We start from the raw sequence: 12,968 nt of genomic DNA on the forward strand, positions 1-12,968 counted from the left end.
TTGTATTCACACAGTGAAGCTTGTCCGTGATGTCTCACCTTACAGCATAGGTGTCATCATGCCACATGTTATGAGCGATGGAAGTAGGCTTTGCATCATGCTCCCTTACCATTGTAGAGGAAAATTAGACACAGATTATCAGAGAGGCCTTGAATCTGGTTTGGGGTGTAAAACATTTCAGCCAGTACTTGTATGGAGAGAGTTTACCCTCGTTACTGATCATCAACCACTGGTGTCCATTTTCAATCCACAGAAGGGTATTCCACTACCAGCAGCAGAACGAATGCTGAGATGGGTTCTGATTCTTGGAGCCCAAGAAACAAGATTACAAGATCAAATTGAAGAGGACACTAATCATGGAAATGCTGATGGATTGTCCTGTTTATCCTTGGAAAAGGAAATTCCGGGAAAAATTACAAAGGAGGACACTCCTCTTGACGTATTCTCCCTAATGCAAATCAAACGTCTCCCTATGACGGCGGAGATGATCCAAAGAGAAACTAGAAAAGGCCCCACACTGTCTCAAGTCTACATGGCAACCCAAAAAGGCTGGAATATGCAGCAGAAATTCCAGTTTCCTCATTTTTAACAACATGGGGATGAACTTGCCCTTGACAGGGGTTGCCTTTTGCCTTTTTGGGATTGAAAGTTGTTGTACCATCCAAGCTGAGAGCTAAAGTGTTGGAGGAGCGACATGCTGGTCATCTAGGTGTGGTCAAAGTGAAAGTGTTGGCTCGAAGCTTTTGTCTGGTGGCCTGATAGATCAGCAGATCCAGCAGCAGTTCCTGATGCCAACACGTCCAGAAGATGCCAAGAACAGTGTCTCTCCATCCCTGGGAATGGCCTTCATTGGCCTGGCGGAGAATTCATGTGGATTTTGCTGACCATTCATGTCGGCACATTTCACGATAGTAGCGGATGTAGCTAGAAAGTGGTCGGAACTGCTCCCAATAGCCTCCACTCCAGCCTCACACACTGTTAAAGTGTTGAGCAGCTTCTTGTCAAGGACTGGTGTTCCAGAACATTGAATTAGTGACAATGGACCATAGTTTGTTGTGGAACAGTTTCAGTCATCCCTGACAATGAATAGAATAAGGCATATTACATCTGTCCTGTACCACCCAGCTACAAATGGGCTGGTGGGGAGGTTTGTCCAGTCTAAAGTACACACTGTCAGCGCAACACACTACACAGATGCTGAATCAGAAGCTCGCAAATTTCCCCCTTGCATATCACAATGCCACACACTCCACAACCAACAACTCCCCAGCTAAGCTGTTCCTGGAATGTCCCTCATATTCACACTTGGATCTCCTCAAACCCATTATCTGAAGGAGTATGTAGACCATCAGCTGAGACAGACTGAGGGCTTCTCAAATAAGAAGGTTCACTGTTTCACTCCTGGACAAGCTGTTCTGATGAGGGACTACATAGGTGATCAAACATGGGTAGTTGGAAAGATTAAGGACAGAACTGGATCACTCTCCTGTAGAGTGAAAATTGTGTCTGATATCATCCGAAGATCACGTCGATCAGTTGAGAAGAGTAGAGTCAATTATTAGAGAGGAAAGTTGTCCAGATCTGTCAGACCACTTCCTGCAATTCCAGAGTCAACTCCTACAACCACCATAGAGGAGGTCCCAGAACCTGAGATTGTTCCATAGGCTCATATCTCACCTGCAGAGCAGAGGGACCCCCCCCCCCCATCTCATCAGGAACCACATTATGTCACAAGAGAAAGAAATCCTCCACAACAATTAAATCTTTAGGCCTGAATGGGACAATGTACTATGCTGTAGGTATCTGTATAATAGCTGTATTGTGTGGTATTATGTGTATATAATTGAGATGCATTCTCTTTTGAGTTGGAGTTTATAGCTATTAATGTTTGATTAAGCATTCTTTGTTGTTTACATAATTCATTATGGGTTATATGTAAAAGTATATGAATGGCACGCGACATCACGCCACCATGATGGACCTCACTAAAAGTAAAAGTGGAGACCCTGCGCATTACTCTGGCTCCATGTTTTGCTTTCGATTAGTTTTATGTTTTGGGTTACAAACATACCACAGTGAATCTGTGGAAGTTATTACCACAGATGGCTGTGGAGGCCCAAGACATGGAATATATTTAAAGTGGAGCTTGGTTAGTGTGTCAAAGATTATAGGGAGAAGGCTGTAGAATGGAGATGAGGGGGAAAATAAGTCAGCTATGATGGAACAGTGGAACAGACTAGTTGGGCAAAATAGCCCAATTCTGTTCCCAATGTCTTATGGTGATCTGCCCCCACCAGCACAAACCTCATCCTCACAACCACTTAGATCACCTCTCACTAAAATGGATTTTTTATTGTTCCAATTGTGTCCTTTCTTTTAAAGAAAGTGTATAATTTATTCTTATGCTTTTTGGGAATCAACAAATCCTGTGGTCGATGCTGAGCATCAAGACCCAAGGGCCAGTTCAGAAGTTTGGACGTCCAGAGCAAATCTCTGCCAGTCTGCTGGGCTAGTCAAAGGCCCCATGGCTGCAGGTCCATCTCTGAATCCAAATCTGTTGCAGGCCAGAGGCTAAAGAATACAGACAGTCTTGGGATTAGGAGACTGGTGTATGGGTGGAAGCGAGGAAAGGGGCTTGTTTTGTTGCTTGCTGTGTTCTCTGTTGTTCTACCGAACATTGTGGGTAAGCTATACTGGTGCTGGATGTGTGACCACACTTGCAGGCTGCCCCCGCACATCCTCAACTGTGTTGGTGGTTAACACAAGCAGCACATTTCAGTCCTGTATGTTTCGATGTACATATGATAAATAATTTATGTCCAATTTATGTTTTCCTTCTGAGTGTTGCAAATATGATTCCCTGTGCCAGTGATGCAGACACCACAGTAGCGTAGAGGTTAGCATGATGCTATTACAGTTCAGGGCATCGGAGATCAGAGGTCATTCCCGGCACCCCCTGTAAGGAGTTAGTACGCCCTCTCTGTGTAACATGTGACTTTCCTCCCATAGTCCAAAGACATACTGGTTAGTGGGTTAATTGGTCGTTGTGAATTGTCCTGTGATTAAATGGGGGGTAGCTCAGCTCGAAGGGCCAGAGGTGCCCTGTACTGCTCTAAATTAATTAATTATGCTGAAAGTAAGATTTCGTTGCATACGTGTAACTGTACGCAGGACAATAAACTTGTTACATTTAACACCCTTTCCTTACTTAAGGAGGCCAATAGTGCCGGGATGTAACCGGAGCATGGCCACAGCACACTGATCCTCACACCTCCGTCAGCCCTCTGCTGTCTGCAGTGGGAAACTCAGGTCCGTCTGGCACCCTGATCTCTGCAGTCTCACTCTGCAAGGATAACGTGTTTTCTTTTAGCTTTTCTTCCGAAGTTTCACGTTCTCCACTTTTACCAATTCCTTGCTATTCACAAATTCAATATATTTCCATGCCATGTATTATCTCATGATAAAGAAAAAGGACATTTGTCCCTTTGAGTTTGTGTCAGTTGCAGTACAAACCTAATTAATTCCAGGCACATAATTTATCACATAATTCTCACATTAGGACAGGTCACAGTAGGTGATACTCTGCCAAGCCCAACCTCTTTGGAATGTGTTCAAGTTCAGATTATTGTCATACAACCGTAAACATGTATACGGCCAAATGAAACAATGTTCCTCTGGAACAAGGTGCACAACACAGTACATATAACTCATACACAACACCACACAATACATTTAACTCACACAGAACACAGTACGTATAACTCACACACCACACAGTACATATAACTCACACACAACATGGTACATATAACTCATACACAACACAACACAGTAGAACATAGAATAGTACAGCACAGTACAGGCCCTTCGGCCCACAATATTGTGCCGACCCTTAAACCCTGCCTCCCACCTTAATTTCCTCCATATATCTGTCTAGTAGTCTCTTAAATTTCACTAGTGTATCTGCCTCCACCACTGACTCAGGCAGTGCATTCCACGCACCAACCACCCTCTGAGTAAAAAACCTTCCTCTAATATCTCCCTTGAACTTCCCACCCCTTACCTTAAAGCCATGTCCTCTTGTATTGAGCAGTGGTGCCCTGGGGAAGAGGTGCTGGCTGTCCACTCTATCTATTCCTCTTAATATCTTGTATACCTCTATCATGTCTCCTCTCATCCTCCTTCTCTCCCTTAATCTCTGATCATAATGCATACTCTCTAAACCAGGGAGCATCCTGGTAGTTCTCCTCTGTACCCTTTCCAATGCTTCCATATCCTTCCTATAGTGAGGTGACCAGAACTGGACACAGTACTCCAAGTGTGGCCTAACCAGAGTGTTATAGAGTTGCATCATTACCCTGTGACTCTGTCCCTCGACTTATGAAAGCTAACACTCCTTAAGCATTCTTAACTACCTTATCTAGCTGTGAGGCGACTTTCAGGGATCTGTAGACATGTACCTCCAGATCCCTCTGCTCCTCCACACTACCAAGTATCCTGTCATTTACTTTGTACTCTGCCTTGGAGTTTGTCCTTCCAAAGTGTACCACCTCACACTTCTCTGGGTTGAACTCCATCTGCTACTTCTCAGCTCACTTCTGCATCCTAGTAATGTCTCTCTGCATTGTACTACACTCCCTACAGTAGATATAACTCACACACAACACAACACAATACATATAACTCACACACAACACAACACAACACAACACAGTACATATAACTCACACACAACACACAGTACATATAACTCACACACAACACAACACAGTACATATAACTCACACACAACACAACACAATACATATAACTCACACACAACACAACACAACACAACACAGTACATATAACTCACACACAACACACAGTACATATAACTCACACACAACACAATACATATAACTCACACACAACACAACACAGTACATATAACTCACACACAACACACAGTACATATAACTCACACACAACACAACACAGTACATATAACTCACACACAACACACAGTACATATAACTCACACACAACACAGTACATATAACTCACACACAACACAGTACATATAACTCACACACAACACAACACAACACAGTACATATAACTCACACACAACACACAGTACATATAACTCACACACAACACAACACAGTACATATAACTCACACACAACACACAGTACATATAACTCACACACAACACACAGTACATATAACTCACACACAACGTAGTACATATAACTCACACACAACACAACACAGTACATATAACTCACACACAACACACAGTACATATAACTCACACACAACACAACACAGTACATATAACTCACACACAACACAGTACATATAACTCACACACAATAATACACAAAATAATATTACCACAAGAAAATTAACAAATAATCAGGAGCGTTAATGACACAAGTTAAAAAACAAAAAGTTCAATATGACTGGCACCTTCTACACGATGAGACCTGGGTAGTGGCAGGGAGTTGAGTCGTCTCATGGCCTGGGGGAAGAAGCTGTTTCCCATCCAAACAGTTCTGAACCTAATGGTACTGCACCTCCTACCTGATGGTAGAGGGTGAAATAGATTGTGGTTTGGATGGGCGTTGGGGGGTGTGGAAATCACTGACAATACTATGGGCCCTGTGTACTGACAAATATCTGCGCAAATCAGAGCAGAAGAGATCCCAGAGAGAACAGACAAACATAGGGAGGCAAGACAGAGGTGGGATCGAGCCCAGAGATCAGGGACCGGAACGGAGCCGCTCTAACCACTGTGATACCCTAACTCTGTGGTACCCTGAGTGACTGGGCTACTCTGGCAAGGAAAATTCTGCTGCAGTGCAGGGGTATCGTGAGACCAGAGGTGAGGGATGTAGGACACCCACAGGGATAGAGAAATGGGCAGGCAGACCCCTGCCACACCATCCACAAGCAGACCCTGACACACATATTGGGGGAGCGGTTACTGAAGGTGATGAGACAAGAGTAATCTCCTTACCTTTGGTCTGCTTTACTGTAGCCTTCTGACCTGGATCAGGAGAGACAGAGGGGCAGTTAATGCCCACAGCCGAGGCAGGTAGATTTCCCTCCCTCCGACCATCTACTTCACTCTGACCCACTTGAACATTCCCCATGTACCGCACACTGACAATCACACCCTCCATCCACCTAGCTCACCTATGACCCTCGCTCTTCACCTAAATCACTCTGTGATCCTCACTCCTCACCTACAACACCCTGTGACCCTCACCTGTGTCACTCTGTGACACTCTCTGACCAACTTTGAGTTTACCCCAGTCAGCACTCTGCTGGACTGAGACATTCTACCACCCCTGAATTATCCAAAAACATTTCAGTATCCAGATGCTGAAGTGGGATTCAAACTCATGCCTACAGTTATTGTGCCCAGTTACCGACCATCAATTCCTTAACGCAGTGCTACCCCTCCCATCACCACTACCCCTCCCATCACCTATGTCCCTCCATCACCATTACCTCTATCCCTCCCATCACCATCACCTCTATCCCTCCCATCACCATCACTTCTATCCCACCATTACCATCACCAGTATCCCTCCCATAACCATCCCCTCTGTCCTGCAGTCACCATCACGTCTAGCCCTCCATTACCATCACCTCTATACCTCCATCACCATCACCATCACCTCTATCACTCCCATCACCATCAACTCTTTCCCTCCATCACAAGCACCACTATCCCTCCAGTCACCATCACATCTTTCCCTCCCATCACCATCACCTCTATCCCTTCATCACCATCACCTCTATCCTTCCCATCACCATCACCTCTATCCCTCCATCACCATCACCTCTATCCCTCCCATCACCATCACCTCTATCACTCCGATCACCATAACCTCTATCCCTCTATCACCATCACCTCTATCCCTCCATCACCATCACCTATATCCCTCCCATCACTATCACCTCAATCCCTCCCATCACCATCACTTCTATCCCTCCATCACCATCACCACTATCCCTCCCATCTCCATCACCTCTATCCCTCCATCACCACCTCTATTCCTCCATCACCAATATCCCTCCCATCACCATCATCTCTATCCCTCCCATCACTATCACCTCTATCTCTCCATCACCATCACCTGTAACGCTCCCCTCACCACTATCTCTTCATCACTACTATCCCTCCACTACCTCTATCCCTCCCATCACAATCACCTCTATCCCTCCCATCACCATCACCTCTATCCCTCCCATCACCATCACCTCTATCCCTCCATCACATCTATCCCTCCCATCACCATCACCATGATCTCTCCCATCACCATCACCTCTATCCTTCCCATCTCCATCATCTCTATCCCTCCATCACCTCTATTCCTCCCATCACCATCACCTCTATCTCTCCCATCACCTTCACCTCTATCCCCTCCATCACCATCAACACCATCCCTCCATCACCATCACCGTGATCCCTCCCATCACCATCACCTCTATCCCTCCACCACCACTACATCTATCCCTCCCATCATATCAACTCTATCCCTCCATCACCATCACTGCGATCCCTCCCATCACCATCAACCCTATACCCCGTCACCATTCGATTCCTCCCTTCATCATCACCTCTATCCCTCCATCAGCTCTATCCATCCATCACCATCACCTCTATCCCTCCATCAACATCACCTCTATCCTTCCAGCACCATCACCTCTACAACTCCCATCACATCTACCCCTCCTATCACCTCTGTCCCTCCTTCAACATCACCTCTATCCCTCCCATCACCATCACTTCTATCCCTCCATCACCATCACCTCCATCCTTCCCATCACCATCACCTCTCTCCCTCCCATCACCATCACCTCTATCCCTTCATCACTATTACCTCTATCCCTCCCATCAACATCACCTCTATCCCTCCATCACCATCACCAGTATCCCTCCCATAACCATCCCCTCTGTCCTGCAGTCACCATCACTCTAGCCCTCCATTACCATCACCTCTATATCTCCATCACCATCACCTCTAATCCTCCATCACCATCACCTCTATCACTCCCATCACCATCAACTCTTTCCCTCCATCACAAGCACCACTATTCCTCCCGTCACCATCACCTCTATCCCTCCATTACCATCACCTCTATCACTCCGATCACCATAACCTCTATCCCTCTATCACCAGCACCTCTATCCCTCCATCACCATCACCTGTATCCCTCCATCACCATCACCTCTATCCCTCCATCACCAGCACCTCTATCCCTCCCATCACCATCACCTCTATCACTCTGATCACCATAACCTCTATCCCTCTATCACCATCACCTCTATCCCTCCATCACCATCATCTGTATCCCTCCCATCACCATCACCTCTATCCCTCCATCACCATCACCTCTATCACTCCAATCACCATAACCTCTATCCCTCTATCACCATCACTTCTATCCCTCTATCACCATCACCTCTATCCCTTCATCACCATTACCACTTGCTCTCCCATCACCAGCACCTCTATCCCCCCATCATCTCTATCCTTCCATCGCCTCTGTTCCTCCCAGCAGCATCACCTCTATCCCTCCATCACCATCATCTATTCCTCCATCACCATCACCCCTATCCCTCCATCATCATCACCTTACCATCACTACTATCTCTTCATTACCTGTATCCCTCCATCACCTTTATCCCTCCATCACCATCACCTCTATCTCTCCCATCACCATCACCTCTATCCCTCCATCACCATCACCTCTATCCTTCTCATCACTACTATCTCTTCATCACCTCTATCCCCATAACCTTTATCAATCCATCACCATTACCTCTATCTCTCCATCACCATCACCTCTATCCCTCCTATCACCATCACCTCTGTCCCTCCATCACCATCACCTCTATCTCTCCATCACCATCACATCTATTGCTCCATCACCATCACCTCTGTCCCTCCATCACCATCACCTCTATCCCTCCATCACCATCACCTTTATCCCTCCATCACCATCACCTCTATTCTTCCCATTACCATCACCCCTATTCCTCCATCACCTCTATCGCTCCCAGCACTTCACATGTGTCCCTCCATCACCATCACCTTTTCCCCTCCATCACCTCTATTCCCCATCACCATCACCTCTACCCCTCCACCACCTCTATCCCTCCCATCACCATCACCTCTATCCTTCCATCACCAGCACCTCTTTCCCTCCATCACCATCACCTCTATCCCTCCATCACCATCACCTCTATCCCTCCATCACCATTACCTCTATACCTCCATCACCATCACGTCTATTCTTTCCATCATCACTATCTCTTCATCACCGCTATCCCTCCATCACCTCTTTCCCTCCGTTCACCATCACCTCTATCCCCCCGATCACCATCCCCTCTATCCCTCCATCACCATCACCTCCATCCTTCCCATCACCATCACCTCTCTCCCTCCCATCACCATCACCTCTATCCCTTCATCACTATTACCTCTATCCCTCCCATCAACATCACCTCTATCCCTCCATCACCATCACCAGTATCCCTCCCATAACCATCCCCTCTGTCCTGCAGTCACCATCACTCTAGCCCTCCATTACCATCACCTCTATATCTCCATCACCATCACCTCTAATCCTCCATCACCATCACCTCTATCACTCCCATCACCATCAACTCTTTCCCTCCATCACAAGCACCACTATCCCTCCTGTCACCATCACCTCTATCCCTCCATTACCATCACCTCTATCACTCCGATCACCATAACCTCTATCCCTTTATCACCAGCACCTCTATCCCTCCATCACCATCACCTGTATCCCTCCAACACCAGCACCTCTATCCCTCCATCACCAGCACCTCTATCCCTCCCATCACCATCACCTCTATCACTCTGATCACCATAACCTCTATCCCTCTATCACCATCACCTCTATCCCTCCATCACCATCATCTGTATCCCTCCCATCACCATCACCTCTATCCCTCCATCACCATCACTTCTATCCCTCTATCACCATCACCTCTATCCCTTCATCACCATTACCACTTGCTCTCCCATCACCAGCACCTCTATCCCCCCATCATCTCTATCCTTCCATCGCCTCTGTTCCTCCCAGCAGCATCACCTCTATCCCTCCATCACCATCATCTATTCCTCCATCACCATCACCCCTATCCCTCCATCATCATCACCTTACCATCACTACTATCTCTTCATTACCTGTATCCCTCCATCACCTTTATCCCTCCATCACCATCACCTCTATCTCTCCCATCACCATGACCTCTATCGCTTCATCACCATCACCTCTATCCCTCCCATCACCATCACCTCTATCCCTCCATCACCATCACCTCTATCCTTCTCATCACTACTATCTCTTCATCACCTCTATCCCCATAACCTTTATCAATCCATCACCATCACCTCTATCCCTCCTATCACCATCACCTCTGTCCCTCCATCACCATCACCTCTATCTCTCCATCACCATCACATCTATTGCTCCATCACCATCACCTCTGTCCCTCCATCACCATCACCTCTGTCCCTCCATCACCATCACCTTTATCCCTCCATCACCATCACCTCTATCCTTCCCATTACCATCACCCCTATTCCTCCATCACCTCTATCGCTCCCAGCACTTCACATGTGTCCCTCCATCACCATCACCTTTTCCCCTCCATCACCTCTATTCCCCATCACCATCACCTCTACCCCTCCACCACTTCTATCCCTCCCATCACCATCACCTCTATCCTTCCATCACCAGCACCTCTTTCCCTCCATCACCATCACCTCTATCCCTCCATCACCATCACCTCTATCCCTCCATCACCATTACCTCTATACCTCCATCACCATCACGTCTATTCTTTCCATCATCACTATCTCTTCATCACCGCTATCCCTCCATCACCTCTTTCCCTCCGTTCACCATCACCTCTATCCCCCCGATCACCATCCCCTCTATCCCTCCATCACCATCACCTCCATCCCTCCATCACCATCACCTCTATCCCTACCATCACCAGCACCTTTATCCCTCTATCACCATCACCTCTATCCTTCCCATCACCACTATCTCTTCATCACCTCTATCCCTCCATCACCATCACCTCTATCCCTTCCAGCACCATCACCCCTATGTCCCTGTCACCATCACCTCTATTCCTCCCATCACCATCACCCCATCCTCCATTTCCATCACCTCTATTCCTCCCATCACCATCACCCCTATCCCCCCTTCACCATCACTTCCAACCCCCCATCATCTCTATCCACGATGCCTGCACGTAACTGGTCTTTTTGTTGCAGCAGAAGAATGTACACCCCAAGGCTCCGAGCCACAGGGTTAGTAAGGTGATCTTCACGGCCAGCAGTCCCCCGGAACACGTACCCAAGGAGCCTGGAACTCAGAGAAATCATTAGCAGGAACCTGTCCCAAACCCTCGCAGAGATTTCTGCGCCTTGTGTAGCTGTGTGTGAGTTTCTTCACATACAATAGTCTCTGTGAGAGAGAGAGAGAATATGAGAGAGACAAAGTGATTGAGAGAGGGGGATTGAAGGAGTAGAGATATTCAGAGTAGAGAAAGAAGGATAGAGAAACAGAGAGAGGGAGAGATGGAGAACGAGTCAGCATGTTTTGTGATGAGATGACGAGAGATTACAAGGTCTTTCACAAGGTCCCTCATGGCCGCAATGGAGAATTGTCTGTTTCGACTAAGCGCTGACTGTGTGTAGTGATCAAAGAGACTTATTTGAGTTGGAGGTCTGTTATTGATGGTGTTTTTCAGGGATCCGTGCTGGGAACTCAGCTGTTCATGATGTATATAAATGATCTAGATTAAAGTGTAGATGGGTGGGTTAGTAAGTATGTGGGTGACACCAGGATGGGTGGAGTTGTGTATGGTGTAGAGGACTGGCAAAGAATACAGCATGATATAGATCAGTTGCAGATTTGGTCTGAGAAAGGCAGATGGAGTTTAACCTGGCCAAATGTGAAGTGTTGCACTTTGGTAGGGAGAAAGCAAGGAGACAGTGCACTGTTCTTAACAGCGTTGATGTGCTAAAAGATCTTGGGGTCCAAGTTCACAGCTCCCTGAATGAGACTACACAGTTTGACAGGGTGGTTTAGAGGGCATATGACAAGCTTGCTTTTATTAGTCAAGCCATTAAGATCAAAAGTCAGAAAGTTACGTTGCAGTTTGATAAAACTCTAGTTCAGCCCCATCTGGAATATTGCACACAGTTCCTGTCACCCCACTAAAGGAGGACATCGAGGTTTTGGAGAGGGTACAGAAGAGGTCTGCCAGGACACTGTCTGGATTAGAGGGCATGTGCTCTAACAAGAGGTTAGACAAGCTTGGGATGTTTCCTGCAGAGGGGCGGAGGAGATCTCATCGATTATGAGAGACATAGATAGAATACAGACATTATCTTTTGCCCAGGCTTGAAACGTCTGATACCAGAGGCATGTATGTAAGGAGTGAGGAGACAATTTCAAAGGAGATGTGAGGGGCAAGTTTTTTACACAGAAAGTGGTGGGTAATGGAGTGCTCTGCCTGGGTGGTGGGAGAGGCAGAGGCATTCGGGACTTTTCAGAGACATTTAGACAGGCACAGGAATGTGAGGAAAATGGAAGGGTGTGGGCATTGATAGGCTGAAAAGATTAGTTCAGTTGATCAGAAATTTAATTGGTTCAGCACAATGTTGTCAGCTGAGAGACTTGTCCTTGTGCTGTGCTGTTTTGTGTTCCAAGTTCCACCACAGAGAGACAGAGAGAGACAGAGTACGTGAGAGATGGATATAGATAGATAGATAGAGAGAGAGACAGAGTACGTGAGAGATGGAGGTAGATAGATAGAGAGAGAGAGACAGAGCATGTGAGAGATGGAGGTAGATAGAGAGAGACAGTACGTGAGAGATGGAGATAGATAGATAGAGAGAGAGACAGAGTACG

General features: G+C 46.7%; 1 protein-coding gene across 1 annotated transcript in view; it reads right to left on the reverse strand.

Moving 5' to 3' along the window:
- The window catches only part of LOC140193348 (uncharacterized), a 74,150-nt gene that overhangs the window by 16,776 nt on the left and 44,406 nt on the right, over positions 1–12,968 (reverse strand). Inside the window, exons 3-4 of the mRNA XM_072250675.1 lie at positions 11,307–11,414; positions 6,007–6,036 (exon numbers count right to left, since the gene is read on the reverse strand). Coding sequence (XP_072106776.1) covers positions 6,007–6,036; positions 11,307–11,414 — 138 coding nt within the window. The remainder of the gene's footprint in view (positions 1–6,006; positions 6,037–11,306; positions 11,415–12,968) is intronic.

This window comes from Mobula birostris, unplaced genomic scaffold, assembly GCF_030028105.1.
Source record: "Mobula birostris isolate sMobBir1 unplaced genomic scaffold, sMobBir1.hap1 scaffold_517, whole genome shotgun sequence".
NCBI lineage: Eukaryota > Metazoa > Chordata > Chondrichthyes > Myliobatiformes > Myliobatidae > Mobula > Mobula birostris.